At 41.1% G+C, this 24,268-nt stretch overlaps 2 protein-coding genes across 2 annotated transcripts in view; both read right to left on the reverse strand.

Moving 5' to 3' along the window:
- Nucleotides 1-4,295: 4,295 nt before the first annotated feature.
- Nucleotides 4,296-7,846, reverse strand: kbtbd11 (kelch repeat and BTB (POZ) domain containing 11). Its single transcript, XM_073483935.1, has 2 exons — nt 7,546-7,846; nt 4,296-6,986 (listed from the first exon to the last, which is right to left on the reverse strand). The coding sequence occupies exon 2, from the start codon at nt 6,898-6,900 to the stop codon at nt 4,990-4,992; it is 1,911 nt and encodes a 636-aa protein (XP_073340036.1). The 5' UTR covers nt 6,901-6,986; nt 7,546-7,846; the 3' UTR covers nt 4,296-4,989.
- Nucleotides 7,847-9,756: 1,910 nt separating this feature from the next.
- arhgef10 (Rho guanine nucleotide exchange factor (GEF) 10) overlaps nt 9,757-24,268 on the reverse strand; it is a 57,344-nt gene continuing 42,832 nt past the window's right edge. The window contains exons 26-30 of the mRNA XM_073484484.1: nt 20,499-20,641; nt 18,144-18,318; nt 11,681-11,803; nt 10,698-11,216; nt 9,757-10,609 (exon numbers count right to left, since the gene is read on the reverse strand). Coding sequence (XP_073340585.1) covers nt 10,714-11,216; nt 11,681-11,803; nt 18,144-18,318; nt 20,499-20,641 — 944 coding nt within the window. The 3' untranslated portion in view covers nt 9,757-10,609; nt 10,698-10,713. The remainder of the gene's footprint in view (nt 10,610-10,697; nt 11,217-11,680; nt 11,804-18,143; nt 18,319-20,498; nt 20,642-24,268) is intronic.

Genomic DNA, 24,268 nt, shown 5'->3' on the forward strand with positions numbered 1-24,268 from the left:
ATATATTTTGCACAAAAGTAGAACAAGAATTACTCACCATGGAGAAATGTTTGTTGTTTCTTGCTTGAGGTCCCGTTCTGCTTGGGGCTCTTCTCATTTCTCTGTTTTTTTGCCTCCTCCTCTCCTCACGGATGCCTCATTTTTGTAAAGATACCTGTTGCCTCGACTCCTCTTTCCTCATGTCTCTTCCTGAGGAGAGGAATGACTGGATATGAGACAAGGGACTGCTCTCAGCCAGGTCACCTCATGATGATTGAGAAATGAAGGCCGTTATCCTAGAGTTGCCACCTTTGACCACAAGTTACGATGTCTGGCCTTTAATTTCAGCTCTCTTATTTAACCCTTTCATGAATGCAGAAAATTCCCAGTATGTCTCATTCTAACGACAAAACCATCTACTGTTTTGGAATAAAAACACACAACTTTGATCAACATATCTGCCTGTTTCATTCTGTTGTTACCGACATAATAAAGGCCTATAAATGCAGTTATTAAAGGTCCAGTGTGTAGAATTTTGTATAATATAGCTGTGAAGTTGCAGATTGCAACCAACTGAATACCCCTTGTCTGACCATCCCCTATAGTGGCTGCAAAAAACACAAAAGGCCCTCTCTAGAGCCAGTGTTTGTTCTGGGCCACTGTAGAAACATGGCGAGGCAACATGGCGGACTCTGTGGAAGAGGACCTGCTGTCTCTGTCGAGATAAAAGGCTCATTCTGAGGTAACGAAAACACAAATATTCTTAGTTTCAGGTGGTTATATGCTAATGAAAACACAATAATGAATATCATATTGCATTTCTGACAGTATTATATCAATTTTTCAATCCCGTAAATGCCCCCTAAGACACTGGACCTTTAACACAGCTATATAGAGCTAATTGTGCTGATGTCATGTCTATTATAATGTTCCATTATTTTATTTTCTGATGTTATCAGTATTCACCTGCTATCCGGACAACATTGCTACCGGATACTGACCTTTGACTGTCTGTAAAGTGAAGATGGACTTTCATTTTCACATTAATATGATGCTATTCTGAACTATTTAAAATTCTCTGCAGCTGATATATATGAGGGAAACACCACCCTCAAGTGATGTAAGTTTGTATTGCATCAAGGTAGCAGTTGAACTCTTTAAATTAGTATGGCAGAATTATTTGCATTTTACACATACTTGGAGCTATAGCTAAATATACAAACAAATAAACATTTTGTTCTGACTTAAGGCATCCTTTTTATTTTTACAAACTTTTATCATGCAGTGAGACGTTCTGTCATTATAACGTGTTTAATGAGAAGGTTTTACATAAATATGATTTATATCATAATCATCTCATCATTCTGAGGAACCTGTGAGAAAGAGTCTTATAATTATGATACTAAGACATTATCACAACATAATATCCTGTATTTATAATTATTAGGTGCAATACCTTGTAATCAGACATGTGACTCAAGCAAATTGGTCCAAGTCCCAAGTCAAGTCAAGTTAAGTTGAGACTGATACTCAAAGGTAGAAGTACCTGTCTGATCATGATATTATTGGCCAATTTATCTAACCTGTAAAAAAATAAAATTGTATTATTATTGTATTATTAATACACAATTAAATAAATGCAATCAAACAAAAACAAAAACATTATGAAAGCTTATTTATTTCTGAACTCTTCTCATTCAAAAAAATATGCCCTCCCATCACTTTTAATCAGTGATATACTGACAGCAAAACTGAAAAAAAAAAACTAAAAAAAGAACTGGAAATATGAAATGAACACAGACAAGTCAGTCAAGTTATCACGTTTCAAGTCACAAGTTTAACTTTTAAGTCCAAGTCGAGTCTCAAGTCATCAAAACTGTGACTTGTCACAAAGACTTGAGTCCACCTCTCTGCCTACAATTATAAAATAAAAACAAAATCATAAGATAATAAGTTATGATAATTAAAAAAAAACAAACGACTATGATGAAATAAAAAAATGAAGGTGGTGGAAATGGGCTTCCATCAGCATTTTGTAACCTCGCATACTAAGTAGGATACCTGACCCTTTATTGTTTGATGATGCAGGTGATTTGCTTGTAATAATAATCATGTTGGCATCGGACACTCTTAACATGTCTTGCTGGGCATGAACTCATGTCAGATTGCAGTTACAGTCAATATCCACCTGATGGCAGCTCTACTCTATGCAGATTAGCCAAGAGACTGCGGCACTTTCCCCACCATGCTAGAGACATATTAAAAAAACAGATCATTTTCAGACACAAAATATTTTATTTGAAGCACTTAGTTCTGACTGATATACATTATCCAACAGCCAATTTGTTAGCCTACTCCATATACCTTGAACAGGAAGCTATTGCCTAGCATTGCATCACTTTACTGTCCATCACAGCAGCAGATCCAAAACCACCAAATCCATACAAAACTTCACAAAAATACAGATGCCAGCCAGCGAAATATCAAAACCACATCCATTTTGTTCTAGTCACATTGATCGCTTGGAGACACTCGTACAAACGTTATCAAAAGCAATTTGTTCCAAGAATATATCAGCATTAGCTTCCATACAAAACTCCCACTGTTATTGCAGCAGCAAACAAATACTGTGAAATGTCTAAAGGAAGGACTTTTAGAGCAAAACTGGTATCAATGTGCACTGATGCAAGAAGAAAATGGGTTTGTTAGTGTCATGACAGCAGGTATCTTGTTTGGCCTCATCATGCTGCAGCACTGTAGTATCTGATTTAACCTTTGACCTAAAGGACGGGTCATCAGGTTAGTGAAGAAACCTGATAGCAGTTGAACCTGTTGCTTTGTCCTTGAAAACATACAAGAAAAGAATGATAAGAAAAAAAGATGTATCTTTGTGTTATTGTGAATGGCTTGCTTTCCAGAAAGTGCCTGTTAGCAGCAAACATGATGGCCTTCCTCGAACAAAAAAAACTATTGCTTTTAAGTTGACTGTGGTATGGTCAGAGGAACGCATTTTATAAAGAACTTACAGTAAAGGTGCATTATGCAAGAATTGGCAACCTGTCTAATTCATATTCAAAACCAAAAGGGGGCAGCAAATCACCAGGGCTACCGCTAACTGCTGCTAACTGTTGCTAGTTAGCTCGGTCAGCCGTGCAGCTATTGGTCCAGACTAGGAGCTCAGAGGACCTGGGGAGTGTTGGGGTTAACACCACTGACACAGGAGCTTTGGACCAGGAAGTGCCAGGGCTAGCTGGTTAGCATGCTAACATCAGAAGATATCTCTGCAACACAACACACAGGCGTCATTAAGTCAAACCTTAAATTCCTTCACATTATGTTGACAATTTAATTGATTTTTGTATGTTTTTGAAATTCTTACATATTGCACCTTAAATCCACAAGACACGTGCAAGTCTTTGTTAGTTTGATAGATGTATTTTAGCCCGACTGAAATGTTATTTATCTTTGGCAAAAGTGCTTAACATAGGAACTGACACCAGTGAGTATGCACTATAAGCATAATAGCACATTCTGCATCTAAAAATAAAAGTTATTTATTTACTTTTAAAGGTGCAATATGTAAGACAAATACACGAAACAAATAGGGGGCAGCATATCAACAGACTAACCGCTAACTGCTGCTAATTGTAGCTGCCATTAGCTAGTTAGCTCAGTTATCTGTGCAGCTAGCGGTCTGGACTGGGAGTGCTGAGCACTAGGGAAGTGTTGGTGTTAACGCCGTAACACAGGAGCTTTGGACCGGAAAGGACTGGGGCTAGCTGTTAGCATGCTAACGTCAGTAGATATACACAAACACCATAATGTCAGAACTGTTTGTTCCTCACATTATGTTGATAACTTTAGTTTGTGAATGTTTTTCACTAGAGGTCTTACATATTGCACCTTTAAACCTAAATAAGTTCAGTTTTCAGTTTTGCTTCAACAACCTGAAGCCTCTGTCTGACATGACAGATTTAAGCTTCTTGGAGACGCTGAGTTGAAATGTGAATGGAATTGCTTTGACTGAAAATGTCCCCTGAATCATAGTGGGTGCAATATGCTGTTAAGTGCTTTGCAAAGGGAATATTTCTGTGTTATAAGACTGTTTTTATGGTCTGTAATTTCACTGCGATTCATAAATTTCATTCAAAGGCAGGGCTGATCAGAGTTCGAGTCGAGCTGCAACCATTAGTCGATTAATTGATTAGTTGATTGACAGAAAACAATCATAACACATCTTTTTAAGAATTTTTCCAGCAAAAAAAGCCAAACATTTGCTTTTTCCTGTCTCTCAAATATAATAATTTGAGGCTTTCCTTTATAATATATAATAGTACATTATGTTTCTTTGTGTTTTGGGCTGTTTTTTTCACAATTATCTGACATTTTCTTGACCAAATTTATTGACTAATCACAATGATACTGAAAAGTAGTCGAGTTGCATCCCTAGTTTGACACTGTATTCCTCCAAAGTAAGATTCCCATTATGGTGACTGTTAAATAGCACAGCATTACAGCAGACGCACCTGTATATTCTGTCTCATTTGCATAGAACCTGTGTTTCATCCTCCATAGAGCGCACAACAACTTCTTCCTTTCTTTTTTTTATACAACTTTCAACAGAAAACTTGTATTTGTTACCAAAGTCACCAGTCTACTAGTTAATATGTTCTATAATATTATATCTATTCTAACTACAAAAGTGCACCAAACCAAACTGAACACAGGAAACACACAAAAATAACCTACAGTCACTGTCATCATGTCATTATCTACTTTGGGTACCGACACTGTTGCATTCATTCATTCCACACTAAAAAAAAGAAGTTTTCCTTTTAAGGCTTCACCCTGCAGACACATTGATTTGCCATGCAAATACACACATTCCATCGCAAGCAGGCAATGAGACACTGAGATAGAAAGCTGACGCTGAAGAGTGTATATAAGGTCTTCTGCTATTTCCAGTTTTGCTATGACACATTTATTGCGTTACTCTGGATCACACACACACTATGTAACTTTTTCAGGCTTTTCAGGCAAAGTGAGAACAAAAGGGAAAAGGATGCCTTTCGCCTCCAGAGGTGCCCTCAGCGGCTCCTCGACAAAGTAGGCGTTCTCCTCCTCCACTATGAACTGAAGAGTCTGGCTTTTGTTGACACAGAAGATGCAGTTCCCGATAACGGCACACCTGAAGGGTAAATGACTTCCAAGCCTCTGTGATGCGCAATCGTGCCACATTTTCACGATGGTGTTGTACTTGAAGACGGTGATCCCCTGCTCGCGGTTGACGTCAAAGCGGTAGATGAAGCTTTTCAGTGCCACCATGTCGGTGGACTTCTTCCTGCTGTTGTTGTAGGGGCACTCCTGCCACTCGTCCCTCTTGGGATCGTACTTCAGGAGGCGGTAGAAGAGAGAGCCTCCCGAAACATAAAGTTCTCCACTGCAGGTTGTGGCTTCGTGGGCCACCGCGAAGGCTCCCTTGGGCAAGGGGGCAATCGTGGTCCAGCGGTCCATGCGAGGGTCGTATTTTTCCACTGTAAACAAACATTCTCCTCCGATGGCATACAAGTGGCCATCCATAGAAACAAGCTTTAGCTGGGCACGAGCTTGGATCAGAGGTCGCACCTCAGCCCAGCTGTTGGTTATGGGGTTGTAACAGAAGACCTTGTCTGAAACCTTGCCCTTGTCCCCGTAGCCCTTTATCCCCCCTGCCACGAACAGGTAGTTATACATGGTGCAGATCCCGCACCCTTTAGTGTTCAAGTCTTCGGGAATTGAAGTCAAAGGTCTCCAGTCATTTGCTGTTTCATTAAAGCAGTATATCATATGATTCTCCTCCAAAGATCCAACCGACAGAGGGCTCTGTGGTCGGCTGCCGCAGCGGCTCGGCGGCCGACTCCCAACGCGATCGAACACATCGTTTGTCTCTGCCACCATCAGAGTCTTCCTCCCGTCCATTCTCTTCTTCAGGATCAGATCCCTCTCAGATCCGGTCAGGCGACCGTACACAGAGGGGTCTTTGAGGACCTGGAGGAAGTTGTCGCTCATGAATCCGTAGGCGGTCTCCTTCAGTTCACTCAGCCGCTGCTTTTTGGCGATGGTGAGAATCTCGTAGCAGTTCTCTGCAGTGATTTGTGCAGACATGGAGTCCATGGCCGCCTGGACGGCACAGGGGATCTGGAGGATTTTTGCCCCCGTGATGACATCTACGACATTGTCCTTGCAAACATTCATTCGAGAGGTGTAAACATAGTCTACCAATGTAGACAAAGTCTTGTAACTCATGCCCTTCACTTTGAGGATGTCTCGTGACAGACGTGCTTTGAAGTAGTCACTCTTCTCTGCCAGGACAGACTTGTGAGCTTTAATCGTCTGCCCGCCAACTTCGATGACTAAATCCGGCTCTTTTTCAGACTGTGCATTTTCAGCTTCCTGGCGGCTGTCCCTGCGCTCGAGGTTCGATTTCAGGACTGACCAATCAGTTTCCTGTTTGGCTTGGCTAGAGGAATCTGCACTGTAAGACATTTTAGCTCTGGCGCCATTGTGGAACTCACTGCTTGCAGAATTTTGTTGCATGCCGGAAGTGTGATTGGACACAGCGCGGTCAGCGTGAGGAGGAAGATCTGGAGCTCCTTTATCATTGGAGAGGTGAAACTTATCAGTTCTTGGAATGCACGAGCCGTTACCTTTCTGGTGATCGATATGATTGTTCTCCATCAGTCTTCCATCCAACAGGTACTCCTTCTCAAACACCGGAGAGGGGCTGAAATCCTGCTCGTCCTGCAGGAATCCTTGGACGAAACCTGGACATAAGCTCCCGTCTTTGTCAGAAGGCGTGACGAGGTCAGGGTTCACGGCGTGGAGGATGACATCAGCCTCCACGGTGATGGTCCCTCCTCCCTGCCTGTGGCCCTCATTCATCTTGATGCTCTCACTGGGGATGGGAGAGGGCGTCTTCAGCGACCATGCTTAGTGGATGGACAAACTTTGTGCTGCTCTCCTTTCACCTACAAGGAGAAGAGGGAAAAATGAGCCTCGGAGCTGCAAAGACTTCTATGTTCTCTAAGGGGCGCCCTTTCTCTAATAACAAACAGCTTGGAAACTGTGAAATTTAGAGGAAAGAATTACTCTGAGGTGCCATTGCCAACCACTCTGTGTAATACACTCCTGTAGGCTATAAACGTGTCATCAGCCGCAGCGGCACTGACTTCTTATGTGCAACATCTACAGCTTAGTCCAACATGCAGCTTCTTGTGGCTGTAAACTGCCTGACCTACTACAATAATCACCCTGCCTGTCCATTATTTGTGTTAATCTGGCCACATTCAGAGCGCATGCGCAAATGGTGTTGCGCTGATGGAGGAATTAATCTCTAATAGACTGGAAAAGGGCGTATGTAATGTAATCAAAAGTCTGACTGACGCATAACGCCGGGCAAACGCTTAGAAAACAGCGTTGGTCAGTCAAATCAAGAAGGAATGGAAGGATTTTACGCACGCCTCATTTCAATCAAATTAGAAAGCACACATGCAGATCTGTGTCCAGTGGCAGTGTAAAGTGACCTACCTGTGTTCCCTAGCTGTGATTAAACAGCTCGGCACCCGCAGTTCCCCTGCCCGTCCCTCCACAAAGCTCAGTTACGTAAGACAGTCGCAATCCTGCTGAAGCAGCCCTGGATGATTTCACTTCACCGACAATTCCAGACGCGTCTTTACCCCCATCCGTTCACCTTTTCCCCATCGGCCCCACTCAACTGTTGTTTCTCTCAGTCTCAGTCACAGCGGAGGCACGATCGCTCAGTCATCTCAGGTCGCGCCTCCTTCAAGATCAGCCCTCGCAAAGTAATTTCCTCCTGTGGAGGTGGAGGTGGAGGGGAGAGCTGCTGCTGCTGCTGCTGCTGTTGCTGCTGCGCACGATCCGCGTCTTTCAACGTTCTCGTCCAGGAGAGCGGGACTGTCCCGCGTGGACAGCAGGGCAGACAGAGGAGGATACGCTCGGACCTGCCTGGACTGTGATTTTTGTTTTCGTTTTTTTTTTTACAGTTGACTACAGTGAGGCGGTCATCATTGATCGAAACCACGCCTCCTCCAGGCGGTGTTAACCCTACACTCCACAGCAGGAGCACGAGGCTCCATCTGTTGTGCGCGCGCCGGACGCATCCCAGAGATGCGACATTCCTTCACGCATCATCCCTGTCCTGGGTACCACGGTGGGTGGGAGGGTCAGGGGGTTGAATATATAGGAAATCCCCCTCATTTTAACTCATGTTGATCAGAAACATGTATATAAATGAACTCTTTAAGATACAGTTTCTATTAGAATATTACAGGTGCATACTAAAGGAGCATGACTCTGATTCATTAGAGGATTTGTTTACATTTGCAGATCCTACAGTTAGTAAATCTTTCCACTGACTCAGCCAAAACTACATAGTGCACCTTTAAAGTCAAATTAAATAGCTAGCCTGAGCCCCCACAGAGATTTAATACTACAGAACACTATCCAAAAATCTATAAATGTTCCATTAGTTCACTTGTTTGTGCATGAGGCAGTTTATCACAATATCTGCAGAAGTGACACGATCGCTCTCTAAAATAAATTGATAGTGAGGCTTAACAATGCTCTGGAAATATGAGTCACACTTTCCTTTTGGAAACCTTCTCTAAATAACTCCTCTGAGAGTTAGAGCCTGAACCAATCTAGATCCAGCATGTTGCATATTTGTGAGCAACATGCAGCGCCCTTGTGATTTGTAACCTTGGAATTGGAAGTGTTACTACAGTGATAAAAGAGGCACAGAGGCATATAAGCTCAGAAGGCCTGATAAGAAATAGCACAGCCTCACAGGGTAACAGCAGCAACAGAAGCAGTAGCAGACATTCTTATCCAGGGTCCATAACTTCTCCACCGAGGAGAACGCGTGTCTTTAACAACTGGCCTTCACATACAAAAATAGAGGGGAGCCAACGCAAGGGCATCGCACAACTATCAGCCCCGTGAGATTAGGGGGCATTCAGCTGGGAGGTTTTAATGTCAGATATTCTGAGAACAAAGACTCGCTCAGGACTGATACACAAAATGAGCCGTCTCCATGGATACCTCAGGGTCAGAGGGAAAACAAATGACTTCCAGTTGCAGAGCTGTCTTGATACGCGACCAGTGGCAACACCCAGCAAGACAAACTGATAACTGGGTTACTCGGCTGAAACAGAGAGAATGAGGCGTTGCCATGTTTAGTTAATAACACAAGCCAGTATTCAGTTGGAGAAGTTAAATATTATCTTTCAAGTCAGCATCAGATCGGGTAATATTTGGGATAAGCCTGTGGCGCTGTGGATTGTAGCATGGGAACAACCTGAAATCATCCTGTCTATTTTTGTTAGAACCGGTAATGGTTGTGCAACAGTGGACGTGGGCGTTACAAGAGAGAGAAAGTCTTGACCCTCTCTGTTCGGCAGTAGGAGAAATGAGCATTGAAATCCCGGAAGAGCTGTATCAGGATCAGTTCCTGTGGCCCCTCAGGCACATTGCTAGTCCCAGCATGAACTGATGGCAGGCAGAGTGGAGTACAAGGTTTGCTTGAGTCATGAAAAATAGGCACACTGACACTTTTTTTCCTCTTGCATGTCTTAAGTATGCGTCAAATCTGTTAGCTTTAGGCGGAAAAGTTGCATCTCCCAGGAAGGGAGAGAGACTTTTAAAAGTACTGCGGGATACATTTGCAAATGCATGCTTCTTTGAAAATGAAGTTGAAATGAAGAACACAGGGTTGCTCAATGAAAAAGTTTATGAATGTTAATACATATAACAGAAGTACATACAAAATGACACAAAAGTATAAAGCTGTTTGTCTTTTTTTTTTAAATATTCTTATGTGAAAGATGTGGTCGGGGGGAAAAACTCTCCTCTTCATAACAACTCGTTCATCCCTTTATGAACAGAAACCTGGCCAGCCAGGGATTCTCATCAAGGCCTTCCCAAACTAATTCAGTCATCAATATTTCACCTTTTTAATCCATTTCCTCTATAGAATGGTAGTAGCACCGGACAAGCTGGTCCAATAGTAAAAGGATTCCATATAAACACAGAAACTTTCTCTGACCATAAAACTCACACACATGTAATCCTGAGTTGTCTTACTCCATATTTACAACTCTGGCCTTGACAGCTGACCTAAGGTCCAGCCAATCTAAATAAAACTTTCATGTAACAGATTCAAAGCCCCCATCTTTTCCTATCTTCTCATTTTCTTTTTCAATACTGTTTAAATACTGCAGTCCTATACAGCCAACTGGTATGGCACAAACACTGGAGACTAAAGTATTAGCCACGTTACAGAACAACCAACTTCATCAGAGGGTACAATTAGAGACCTTTCAGTGTTTTCAAACAAGTATATCCTTTACAGGCACAGTATATCCTTTGACTAGTCTTGAGGGTGCTGTTTGCGTCGCTAAGCATCATGATTGAGTGGTTATATTGATCCTTTCTCTGGTTTTTAATGGGAGGAGAGATCATTAGAAACATCATTGCAACATTGTGGATTATCCTTAATGCACTTCTGGCTTCAGTAAGACGTGTCGTTGGTTTGACTGAAGTGTAACACCAGATTTCCCTCTTTTGTTTTAACCTGAAAAGAGACAGAGAATAACGGTAAAATCCTTTTACAAGTAAGACATTACATTTTCTACTTGTATTTGTCTGAATGTTCTCCCTACCAAGGTGCTATTGTTGTCACATGTTGAGTAAAGGTATCTGCCAGATCATGATGGTAGAGGTGGTGTCCTCATGGCGAGACTGTTTGGTCTTTTTGTTCACCCTGCGGTGGCCCAGACCGCCAGACACCACCAACAAAGAGCTGACATCCACCTTGCTGGTCCGCCGGCCCTTCTGGTGATGTGCTGGGTCGTGGAGCATGTCATAAAGGGCCCCGTCCTCTGGCCCGTGCTCCAAGGAGCCCTGGGATGGAGCTAAGGAGCCGCAGGATGATGACAGGGAGTCCTGGAGAGCCATGGTGGTGCAGCCCGCCTCTCCCAACCACACACCCCGACCCTGAGGGGGAGTCAGGGCTGAATCTGAGGGGGGCTGGGGGTTCTCCCCGTCATCTGTCTCTGTTGACTGGACTGAGGTGGGAGGGGTGGAGGATGGCAGGCCAGTGGGCCGGTTACAGACTGCAGCAGCCACGGTAAGGAACTTGACTGGTCCGTTATGAGCGTGTAAGGACACCATACCCCGACCTGAGAACAGGAACAGACACTTTAATAATCATCAAGACGTTTTACACACTTAATTGTACATCTGAGGATATATATATATATATATATATATATATATATATATATATATATATATATATATATATATACATATATATATATATATATATATATATATATATGTATATATTTATATGACACTTATAAATGTTTCATTTGCCCCTTTTGTTGCCAAACATATAATAATAATTCTCCAGTTTGCATACATAAATAAATATATACGTAATACGTATAATATATGTAAATATATGAATTTACTTTTACTTTCAATACTTAGGTACATTTATTGCCAGAAATTGATTTGTGATACTTAAGTACATTTAATATCTGATACTTGAAGACTTTTACTCAACTACTATTTATATTTGTATTTGTTTCTTTTACCTTTTCATTTAAATAGTGATACAGTAATGTCTCAGTGTTACCTGTGACCTTGGGGATCCCCTGGAGTCTGGGGACTGAGAGGGCCACAGTCACCCCCAGGTTGGTCCCTACCAGCAGCAGACCGTGACAGACCAGCAGACTGCTCACTGACACCCTCTGGTTACCTATGGAATAAAAACACACAAAAGCATAACACTGGTTTAATCTGGTTTGAAATACTGAGAGAAACAGCAGATAAATGCTTCTTGGCAAACATATTCTTCCACCGTGAGTGATTCACAGTGTCAAGCATGACCTGTTAGAGCTCACACAGATGCACTGCGCTCATGCACACTTGTACATCCTGTAAAATCAGAAAAGTGCATCGGAGGGAGGGGGCGGTGATGTATTCTTTTTCATGAGTGGGGGCATTTCTGCAGCAACAACGGTTATTTGTCTCCAGGGCAACGGAAAAGAGGAGCCTGGATAAAAGCAGCTCTTTTCAAGTGTCTGAACACGGAAAAATGCCCCATTATGGTCCACTTTGACTCAAACAAACAAACACAAAAGTGTTATGTAACTGAATGAGTGAAGCGTAATGCTGTAATTAAGCAAGGAGCTCTGCCTCTGAGGCAGTTACAACGGGACAATCTGATCTGACCTTTTCCCTTCCGTCCCGGTCAGAAGAATCACTGCGATGCCTCTTTGCACTGTGAAAGCCCTGATTGTTAAGTTAACAGCACCTTTCAGTAAGGATGCAATAAAGTCAGGCTAGCTGTGTTAGGTGACTTATTATGTGGAATTTGGCACTCGTTGCAGACCATCCCCACACGGGAGCTTTGTCAGGAATAAGATGTGCAACAAGCCAGTCAGACATTTTTATCATCATTTTTTATGATGGTAATAAGAATCTGGGTTTTTGAAAAAAACAGGCTTTTGAGTGCTGCTATGTGGGAGGCGAGACTGTCATGAGTCATTACTGCTGTAACAGCTTGACTTGAATTTCCTCCCTCCAAGTAATCCTCTTGGGCTTTAGGAAAAATTACTGCCAGTCTCCCAGCCTGACCCCCCTCACTAGAGCTGACCCTTTGCATGGGGCACACACACGCCATACTGCCACACTTCCAGGAATCATGCCAGATAGGCAGGCAGGTACAGTTGAAGACTGGGCCCTGAGTCCTGCCCACATGTGCTTCTAATGAGGGCCCAGAGTCAGCAGAAACACACATACTGCTGGTTGGGGGCCTTGCTCAACTTCCTCCTTTCATAATATTTGGAGTTCCCCACCCAGAGGGTGAACTAAAATAAACCCAGAGTGAACGTCAACACGGCCCAGCTCTGGCCCTGATCCTACACCAGAGCTCCACTTTGATCTGCACTTAGTCCTGACAACCAACAGCAGGAGGGAGGCGCAAATCCCAAACATTACAATAATACACTACATCGGCCTAGAAATAAGTCGGATCAGCACAATGTGAGTGAGCGCGCTTTTGCTTTAAATTTTGTGGACTCAATTATACATACAAAACATTTTAGCAAAGAAAGAACTAGACTAAGAGCCATGCTAGTGACTCTGTGATGATGTAATGTGTAGAAGGGCTTTGATGTTAATGCTAATGCTAGTATGGCAACATGAGAAAGTTAGCATGCTGATGTTTAGGTATAATGTTTAACATTTCCTGAATACATATTAGGGGCTAGAGCAAATTTCAGGGATCAGCAAAATCAGTGGGTTCATCCTTTGGGTATGATGAATGTCTGTGTTAGAGCTGCAACGATTAATTGATGAGTTCCCAAGTATTAAAATAATTGCCAATTAATCGTTTTGAGTAATTTTTTAAGAAAAAGAGTCTGATTCCAGCTGCTTACTGTGAATGTGAATACTTTCTTACTCCTCTATGACAGTAAACTGAATATCTTTGGGTTGTGGACAAAACAGGAATTTTGAGGACCTCATCTTGATTGACATTTTCAGCATTTTCTGACATTGTTTAGACCAAACAACTAATTGATTAATCGAGAAATTAAAATAATGAATCGACAATTAAAATAATGTTAGTGGGAGCCCAAGTCTGAATAAAATTCCAAAGAAATCTATCAAATAGTTATTGTCTGGACCAAAGTGGTGGACAACATTGCCATCTATAGAATACCATTAAAAAAGCTAAACATGATTAGCTTTTAGTAGGTGAGCCAGAAAGTTAATCTCACACACTGAAAGTATCACACACATCTTGAAATGATCGTACACTGTACACCTCACTGATCAAGATGAATCATTACTTTATTTCCCTGTCAATCTAGCACGTTTCCAAGGAGACGTTTAGACAAGTTTTAACTGGAGTTACTTCACACTGCAGCTACAGTATGTGATCCAGTCCTATCCTGTCTACTCATTCCTTGTGTCTCACTCAGTCATAAGTGTATATTCCATGTTGGGATGTGATCAACAATGGTGGCGTACAAACAAAGAAGAGCTGGAGGTGTTATTTACCGACCCCCCTGATGTTTGTCTCCCATCAGGCCATGCATGGCTGCCTATTTAGGTCACGGAGTGGCAGACAAAGGCAGACTAACCCTCGGCACAGCAGCCAGCCAGCTAGCCACCATCCTCTGAGACATCATCACGGGCCAGCCTGCTTTGATGGAGGACTGGTGATTTCTGAAGTCCTTCTTGAGAACTTTTTTTATCATCCTCTCCTTCATAGATATATATATATTTTTTAACATTATTTGCACTTAAAATAATGATTTGCCTAAACTTTTCTTTAACTGCAGTATTTTATTACCTTTTCTTTAATTTCCCCCCCAAGTAATGTGGATTCCTTGTCTTACTTTACTTCCAAAAAGAGATTCAAAGGTTTAAATAAACAAATCCATAGTCCAAGAGATCCAGTGTGTATCTCTATTTCTTAAGATGTCTAACTCAGAGGAATATTTAGATACACAGTATATATTGCGATTAAGACTTGGGAATACCATGAGAAAAAGTTCAACGACTAATACCCCTAAATTACTCTAAAACATGAGCTGCATAGGATCCTTTAATAAACAATACCAATGAGTGAAAATTACTGCTATTACAGCTTATTAGCCCGCTGTCTGTTTAACGCTTGGGTAAGGAACTTCTGTCTGTAATGACGGGACTTAGCAGAATTGCTCCAACATGCATGAACATGAGAAGGATAACCCCACCTAGAGCACCTCCTGCATTTCAACACTGCACCATTTGTAAAGGCATTCAGACTGAAGACAACGCCCCACGTCTCTCATTGTGAACGTGATTGTCTGTTCTGCGGACAAGAGGCAACTGCATTAGGATGTGTAATGTAATATCCCTCCATAATGATAATGAATTCCTGTAAAAGGAGGAAATGCAGAAATCAGAATAGTGTTACTTCTTGTCATTTTCTGATAAGCTGATATTATTGTAGCTTGTGTCCCAGTTAATATCCATCAATGGGAGCAAAGCATTGCAGATCAAAGACCTGTCAGTATTTGCCTGTAATGCATCGATTGCATGCAGTCCCCTCCTGTCCAAACAGTTTGGCTGGCAGTTCCAATTACATCAGAGTTTGTGCAGGAACAGCACATTTTTTGGTCTCACTCTGCTCCACAGCAGCAGCCACCAGTGATAAACACCGCTGTGGAGCCTTCTGGAAAAAGCACAGATCACAACAGAGCACAGAAAGAGCGGCAGACAGGTGGACCTCACGCAACTGTTTCATCAAAATACCCAAATATCAACCACACAGTATGAAAAACTTATGATTTCCATGCGGCCTGGCAGTCCAGGCACCCTATACTGTTATCAGAGGAAGTGAGCTCTTAATGGCGAGGCCCAGAGGATGAAAGCTTCCATTCTGTGGTGGTCTGTCCCAGAACCAGCTTCCTCTGCGGTTGCATGGATCCTATTAGCCAATATGGGCAGTGAGGTCCCGAAGCAGGCTGCTTTTATCATTCACATCTGTCTGACAAAGAGGCCTTCCTCTTGTTACTCTAAACAATGGGTATCAGAGTGAGATTCTCCCACAGTTTGAAGCGAGCAGCCGGTCATTTCTTACATTTGTACATGCAAAACTTGGGTTTGTAAATGTAGCTTTTCAACGGTTTCATATTTCTCTGCATTGCCACATTGAATTACTTGTATGAAAAGCTTCGAGTGGATGGCTCTCGGTTGCAGCTTGTTTGTAAGCCTCATAGCTGCTTCAACAGCTAAGTGACATTTAAAACCAGCTCCTAAAAGCTAATTACATGAAATCTGGCATTCTGCTGATTAAAAAAACGCTGATTTCTGAACACATTGTCACTTTGTAGCTAAATACTTCTGATGCCTTTTCTGAATGTTATAACTACCTTGTGGCAGTAATAGAGAAGTCCCTCTGAAGACTACATTTGCACACAGTCTTGGCAGAGCTGGGCTTAATATCAGCACTGCTAATGATGCTGAAGATGAGATAGCACAGAGCAACTGCAGGCTAGTCGTTAACTGCAGACCAGGACACGCATTAAACCACAGATGTCGTCACAAAGCACAACACAGACCGAAACCTCATTTAAGTATCAAAACATGTTTCAAGTTTATGTAAAAGTTCAAGATGATGTTACAGAGAATCCTTCAGGAAACGCACGCCAGACCACGGCCGTCTGCATTGCTCAGCATGAAGGAGAAAGAGACAAAAAGCAATGGCTATTGGACCGAACAAATCCTCACTTCGAATCTACAGAAGCAATCTCTCCTCAGAAAAGAAAAAAAAAAAAATTATTTTAGGCGGTTGGTTTTTGGGTCAAGCTGATGTAATGTGGCAGATTACAAGATCCGAGGCAGCAGGCCGCTCTGATGACTTTTGGACGACTGTCACTGACAGTACATTTCATTTGACCTGAACATCCTCGGCGACAACGTTCAGCTTAAACGCACATGGCAGGAAACTGTTTCACAACCAACTGCCACACACTAAATATAAAATCATGTACTGTGATGACAATAATTTCCATAGTAACAAAACTAACGTCAGTGCTCAAGAACCAAGAGCTCTAAACAGTGCTATGGTAGAATGCAATACACTCCTTGATTTTGGAGGCACGCTGCACACTACGAACATGGTAAGTCATTCTGCTATTAGTATAAGTTATCAAGCCATTCGGAGCCTCTAAAACAAATATTTGCTCCGTACATTTAAACTCATCTGATATGAACTTGCCTGTCTCGCCTCTGACACTGTTCTGCAGAGATTACAACCTGTAAATGACAGGTTTATATCTGTTTACATATGCAGCGCCTTGCAGAGATCAAAGGTGAGAAATTAAAGTGGAATGATGTAAGTAAAGTAAATTGCTCTTCAAAGCAGGGACAAACCACTGTTCTCATGAGAATTACTGCAGCTATATGAGATCTGTTGAAGGGAAGAAATAACCTTGAGATACTCCTAGATTGTTGCTTATGTTTAATCTGTATTGTTCAACACATTTCAGGTTCAGTTACCCCACATTACAAAGAAAAGATTTCTCACTTCCCTAGAGCTTTGCTATTCGTGCAGGTCATGTCATCACAGCTAATATTTTGTGCTAGCATAACGCTCTGATCAATTAAGCTTACTTATCAGTGGAGAAAGTGTTATTTCTACTTTTCACCAGAGCTCTTGATCTCTGGTACCGTTAATGTTTCAGATAGCTGAGAAATGTTATTTTATTCCGGACTGTACAAGCTCTGCTGCAGATATGTTATATATTTCAATGAGATGTCATAATTCATGTTGTCAAGTTATCAAAAGGATGTCCCATTATTTGTTTTAACAAGTGTTTAAATTTTGGCTGGATCTTCCTTTCCCAGACTAAGCTGCCTTAAAAATGGCTTGACGGGGTCAAAAGTGTCCTTGCAACACTATGACGAGAGATAAAATGAGAGGTTCCTGATTCACTGTTTAGACTAAAGGAGACTTTGAAAGAGGACCTGCCATAACACCATCTGTCTGGATGAGCACCTACACTGATGTCAGCTAATTACAGACAAGGCACCAAGTAAGAAAGCACTTTAAAAGCATGAGGTCATGGGACGTACATCACAGTCCACATACACAGGGCTGTATTTCAATACGTTTATTTGATTGTGTGATCACAAGATCAGATATCAAAAGAGAGAACAAATATGCTGTGCTGCTCTTCGTCAGACGGTTTGACACTCTCTGGAAGGTTTCAGACTAGTACAGTCTGATCACATTACTGATAGAGTCTCAAGGGCAGGCGAAGAGAACTGAATGTGGCGGTGGCTGTTGATGCAGTAAAGGTGGTAAAAGCACAGAATCACCATGACTGAATGTTAAATCACAATGCTGAAGGTCTTCTCCAACACAAGAAAAACATCTGAATACTACAGTTCATTATGTTTTATTATTAGTTGCTGTCCACAATAAACCATAAGAGATTAAATGTTTTTTTTGTTTGTGTATGTGTTTGATGTTTTTCATTTGACATTTTAAAACTCCATGACTGCATCCTTACTGTTCAAAGTAACATTTGTCTTACCAGGTAGTGTATTGTGGACAGGTGTGGCAATGTTAATGTCCTGCAGGTGCTCCAGGGTCTCTGTGTGGAAAAGGCGCAGAGTGGAACCAGAGCTGAAGGCAATCCAGATGCCCACCCCAGCCACCACCATGTGGGACACCACCATGCCCTCTTCCTGGTGGGCCTCCATCTGCCTCTGGATGGAGGAGACAGGACAGAGTGACAGGGCTTAAGCATTATCAACTGGTTATTATGCATTTGTAATAAATCCAGCCTGAGGGAGGATGTCTATTGCCATAGTAACAACAACCCTTATTAAGAGTGAGTGTATTCAAAATATCACCAAGTGAAATTGAAGACTTCTGAGGACTTCTTTCAGTGTAGGTGGATTAAAACAGAAAAGCAAGTGTACAAGTATGAGTGAATATAAGACCTTTGAGAACAACCTGAATCAAAAAAATAATAAAGTCATATTTGCAAGTCAGTTAAATGAGCATAATAATAATAATAATAATAATGATAATAATAATAACTAACAATGTTCTGCAGCTGATTAGCACCTGATTACAGCTAGTAATTAGCCATCTAGCATGCAAATAGATGTTAGCAGAGCACTTTTCCCTGGTGAATGTTTGTTTGGTGGATGAGTCAGCAAGATGTGTGTTCATGTTTGCAAGTTAGATAAGGAGGAGACTTTAGCAGGAAATCTTAATGAGCGCAACTCTATGCAGATATGGTTTAAAATCAAGTGATGTGAATGGCTGCTGTTTTTCATTTACGAAGACGAATATTCCATTAGAGCAAAGATAAGGGACACCATGATAATATCAAAAAAATGTAAAATTTTCCCATCAATTTATGTGGGTTTTCTCAAAGTAGGACACATGACAGATTATGCAATTTAATTTCTGCTGGACAAATAAAGCTGAACACATCAAAATTATTTAAATTTACTTCAGGAGCATTGAGTTGATATACATGTATAAATTTAACAATTTAAACATTTTGAAAAGCTTTGACCCATAGAAACTGTTACAAGCTATGTGACATATAACAGTCAGTATGTTTATGAATTTAGTTTGGTGTGTTGAGATCCAAACCTGAATATGATGCAAAAACAAAAATATCAACAGGCTTTTTGTTGCACAAACAGCACTCAATATTGTTGTTAGTGACACTTCAAACCGAGGCTAAACTTGACCCCTCTATGGGGTGAATTTTTGACTCTCCTTTGTTGGACGTGCGTGACTACAAACTAAAAAAAATCTGAAAAGCTTATGACACCAATCATCCCACAGAGAGTCTGTGTCAGTCTGTTTAGACTACATCAGCCCATGCATTGTCAGTGGTTGTTAGGTCTGGGACTGGGTCTGTTATTATGCTTTAGCATCCAAATGGAAGCAAAAGAATCAGATTTCTAAAATAGACAACACAGAATATAAAACAATGGGTTTTTTGTGGCCAAACTCACCAAAGATGTTTATTCTGTGGTGATGTCAATATCTCAGAACATAATGTGACTGTAAGGTGAAGTCAAAAAAGGAAGCACATTTACCAAATAAAAAAAAAGTCAACTTTATAAATCATTTTCTTTAACTCTTCCTCTCTTTCATTAGTGTGAACAGGAATAGTTTCAAATGTGCAGAGTGTAAATTTGAATTCTCTGTGCATGGAGACCAATAAACTGGGCTTTTTTCCATCACCACTGGTTACATAATCTCTGCACACATTGCTCTACATGTAGGTGGAGTTATATTTGGTTAAGGAGAGTCCATTCACAACTGTGTCAGACAGTACAGGGTTCTGATAAAACGTGGTGATGAAGGAGCATAAAATGTACATGTAATGCTGCATTTCTGTTTTTCACACATTTTAACCACTGTAATTAATATTTGATCTACCTCTGATTAAGTATTTATTACCCACTTATTTTAATATCAAATTTCTTCCTCTCTGCCCTCAGCCTCTCGCAACTGCTTCTGTTATAGGCACCACTCTGGACTGACTCTAAGTCTTCAGTGAGGAAAAGAGAGCGAGACAGGCAGGTGGTCCGACATAATGAGCTTAATGAGGCTAAACAGATTATGAGTGAGTGCATGTTAGAGGAAGGTTACTATTCCTGGACCCAAGGCAGGTGCTTCGATTCCCTAAACCAGGCCAGAACACACACATAGGAGAATACCATCCATATTTCAGGATATGGAAAGAAGAAACCCCAGGAAGTGAAAAGAGGCACCATTATCTCCTAGACTTTTTCATACTTTAATGTACAGTTACTTCTTTGGAAATATCTCGAAAAAATATCTTAATCCTCATTCAAAATATGATGTACTGTAGACACGTATGAGTCAAGAGCATCAGAGCCAGGTTACGTACCTCTATACAGTGTGTGTGGGTGCTGATGATGAAGACTTGTCCACCAGACGAAGCCCAGAGGTGCTCCTCCACAGCCAGCATGGCCTTGACGGGGAGGACTCCTAGCTTCAGCACCTTGGGCTTTTCATTGCTCCACAAACCATCTGTAACAACAAACACAGCATTGAAATCTTAATATTCAAATAAGTGAGAACATTTACCGTATGAACAATTTCACTTTATATGCAAGCAAAGAAAATGTATAACTTCAGTTATAAAACTAATAAAGGTTCAGTGTGATGAAAAATAAGCCACAACAAACCACATACTACAGCATTGTTCATCTCTTCTATTTGAAAAATTGCATTCTCCTTTGCTTTTTTTTCTCCACGTAATGTAGTTAAAGTGGGATGGTTTACACTTTAGATGGAAGACATGGTTATAGTCACTCCGTCTTTATAAATGTCTACTGAAAAGGCCATCTGCATTTAAAAGTCTGCTAATGTTGCTGGAGTGGCCATTGATGGTTTTCACAGCCTTCACTATGAATATAGATGGGCTGCGAGGCATTAGTCAGAGCCCAGCTCTATCCCACACACACCTCCTACACACTCTGTTCTACATGTGCCGGGGCACCTACAGTGCCAGCTCTGCTGCAATGAAACACCCCTTGCAGTAACACATTACATTTCTGCTACCATTTTATTCACCAGTTTAGATTTCAATCATTAAATGAGAGGAAATGTAGGTTTGTTGGACAGAAAAAGATTCCGTATTTGATTTTGATAAAAACAGGAATGTACATCAGTAAAAATGGTATGTACTTTTAGCTAAAAGGGCCCTGTGTTGAATACAAACTTCATTTCCTCCAGATACCACATTCCCTGAGCTAATCTAGGACAGGAAGTGAATGAGGCCTCACCAACAGTGTTTATTAAGAGAAGGCACAAAGGCAGCTATTGAAGGCAGAGGTGCCACGCAGGGAGAGATGTTCTTCCAGAGGTACAGTAATGACTGGGGAAGTGAGTGTAATCTCCCACTAAAGGTAGGATTAGCATTCCAGCAATACCCTGTGTATATTATTGTAATAATCATACTGTGTAGGTGAATGCACATGGTAAAAAAAAGAGAAAAAGAAAGAGAACAGGAGCAAGGGAGAAGAAAAACATGACAGGAGTGCCAACTTGCAGTCTTATGTAAGTCTGCCCACATCTCTTACTGCTTTAGCTGTAGCATTCCTTCACGTCAGTGTCAGCTGCAATAAACACAGTGTGTGTGCACAAACAGTAGCACACAAACCAGACAGTAAACACTGATCAAACAAGCCAATAATTTTTCTTCTTTTGTCAAGAAAATAATGCACATCGCTCTCAAGAGGAAAGAGTGGATGACACAGGATGACCGACTAAAGGAGAACAGAGTTTATGTTCTGACTGTCTGGCTATGACGTGCGACCTTTGCCGAATCATTGCCTCCCTCTTTCCCCGTCTCTCACATACTCAGTCACAAAGGAAATAGCAAGCATGGCAGAATGAGGCTGACTGGCCAGCTTCAGACTCACTGCATCTAAAGCGGGATGGCGTTCCCATGCAGCATTCATGCAATATTCCCGTCTGTTTAGTTGTTTTTGACGTCTTGTCACTATTCACTGTGAGGGTCCCCTTTGAGCAACTGTCAGTTTAACATCAAAGAACATAAGCTGATCATTTCTCCTAGTTCTGCGTGCTTTCTTCTCTGCAACGGGTCTACTTTAAATGCTAATAGAGTACAGGCAGAGCCTTTCACTGTGACAAAGTACTTGAGCAGCATTACAACGGGGATGCGAGGAACAGTTTCCCTACAAAACCATGCTGGATGAGTCATCATTTTAGTTTTAGGCATCATGTTCCAGTGACAGCGACAGAGCTGTTGATGGGAAGAAATCAGTCAAGTCAGACTCAGAGGATCTGGGGACATGGTTTCCTTCTGTGAATTCATTTGACACACCAGTGGTGATGAAAAGAAGCAACTGAAGCTGTTGGAACATTCAGTGTCTCGTAATTGGTGTGTGAAGAAAAAAGGGGTGGCATGTGCATCAAAACATGGAGATAATGAGTAGTTTAATAAACATTCCTGAGCGGTTGCATACATACAGCATGTTTCCTCTGGGCAAACTGTAAGCTCAGCTGTGGAATGAGCGAGAATAGTTTGCCTCCTGTGTGTCTGTCCTCGGGCTATCATCCATATTTTTTCTTTCTGTTTCTATCTGTAGCACACATAAGCCTAACAGACTGACTTAATAGAATGACAAAGCTGGAAATTTAGCAGGGACACTTTAATATGGATCAGTCTCATTATTAATGAATGCACACAGAATGGTTTTATAAAATGTAATTTGGGCATCATATAAAAATTAATCTCCCCACGTTAATATTTTTATATATATTTGGTTTTAAATGTAACATAATCCAGATGTGTTTTTAATGAAAATAATTTTAAATACAATTACTTTGAATTTCTACTACATTTATTTAAACGCACAGCAAGTCATTTCTATTGCTAGGGTTCTCTAAATCAAAACAAAACAGTTAGTAGAGTGGGATCATGGAAGTTGTTGTCTTCATTGTTAAACAACCATCATAGAGAGCGGCAGGGATGACGTATTTTTGTGGGCTAACCACGAAGTGAACATCGCTCCAGTTCCCTCGACAAAAAGCCTATGTGATTTTTCAATTGGATTTTGTAATATTCCAGAAAATAAAGTTTATGATACATATTTTGTTCAGGAAGATATTCTTCACAAATGAACATCACTTTTATGATTTTTGAAGTGATGGTCAGAAGTGAAAAGCCAACAATATACTATAAATGAATGACACAATGGTTGCATGTCACCATTTTATTTGCAACCAAAGTACGCCTGTAAAGACGGACCACTGAGTAGATGAGTGTCTGTTTGACTGCCTTTTTAAAGACACATAAACCCTCTAAAATTCACACATGGGGTATTCCCTGATGTATTTTATGTCGCAGAACATAACAAGAAAATGACTTAACAATGTGTTAACAACAGACTTATTTCAAACACATCAGAGAATTGGAAGTGCAAACATGCTAAATTTTTTCTGGGTTTTAAGAATCATTCCTGCAGTACCCTAATGCTGATGAAAATCCACCTTTGTGACTCAGGTAGAAGTGTTCATGGACAAGGTAATGATTTAAAGTTTTGTTCATGTTTTTTTTAGTCACGTTCGATGACTTCCTTTCTCAATCTCCGACTCTCTCCCAGAAATGAAATGCATCTTACCTTGACTAAAATTACAGATTTCTCTGTGTTTGGACATTGTTGGAAACGTTTAGGATAATTCAAGTACACAACCCAAAAATATATACCACAAAGGTCTAGTTGTTTTTAGACATTTTAATGCAGGAATGCAACATATTATATTTTTAAAACAATAAGGAAAGAATATATGTGAATGAGGTTAATAAAATATGCCTCTAGCAATGGTAGCATCACAGGATAATGATACCAATACTTATATTTGACAGCCAAGAATTACAAGGATACAGTTTCCCTGTGTTTTGAAATATGTACTTATCTTTACTCACATTATGTGACGCAGAGAGAAAGCAGAGAAAAGACAGAGAAAAACACAGAGGCACAGAGAGGAGGAAGCTCAGAGACCCTCTGTTCTGCACTGCTAGGAAAGCCAATATGAGATAGAACAAAACACGGAAAACTGTGAAAGACTGTGGGAAGAGTGTAACCCAGATCCTTTCCTCTGATGTGTCTGTGCTCATCTGAGAGG

The sequence above is a fragment of the Pagrus major genome, chromosome 16 (assembly GCF_040436345.1).
Source record: "Pagrus major chromosome 16, Pma_NU_1.0".
NCBI lineage: Eukaryota > Metazoa > Chordata > Actinopteri > Spariformes > Sparidae > Pagrus > Pagrus major.

Excerpts from the sequence above, each read along its gene's own strand:
- kbtbd11 (XM_073483935.1), bottom strand. The coding sequence starts at position 6,900 with ATGAATGAGGGCCACAGGCAGGGAGGAGGGACCATCACCGTGGAGGCT.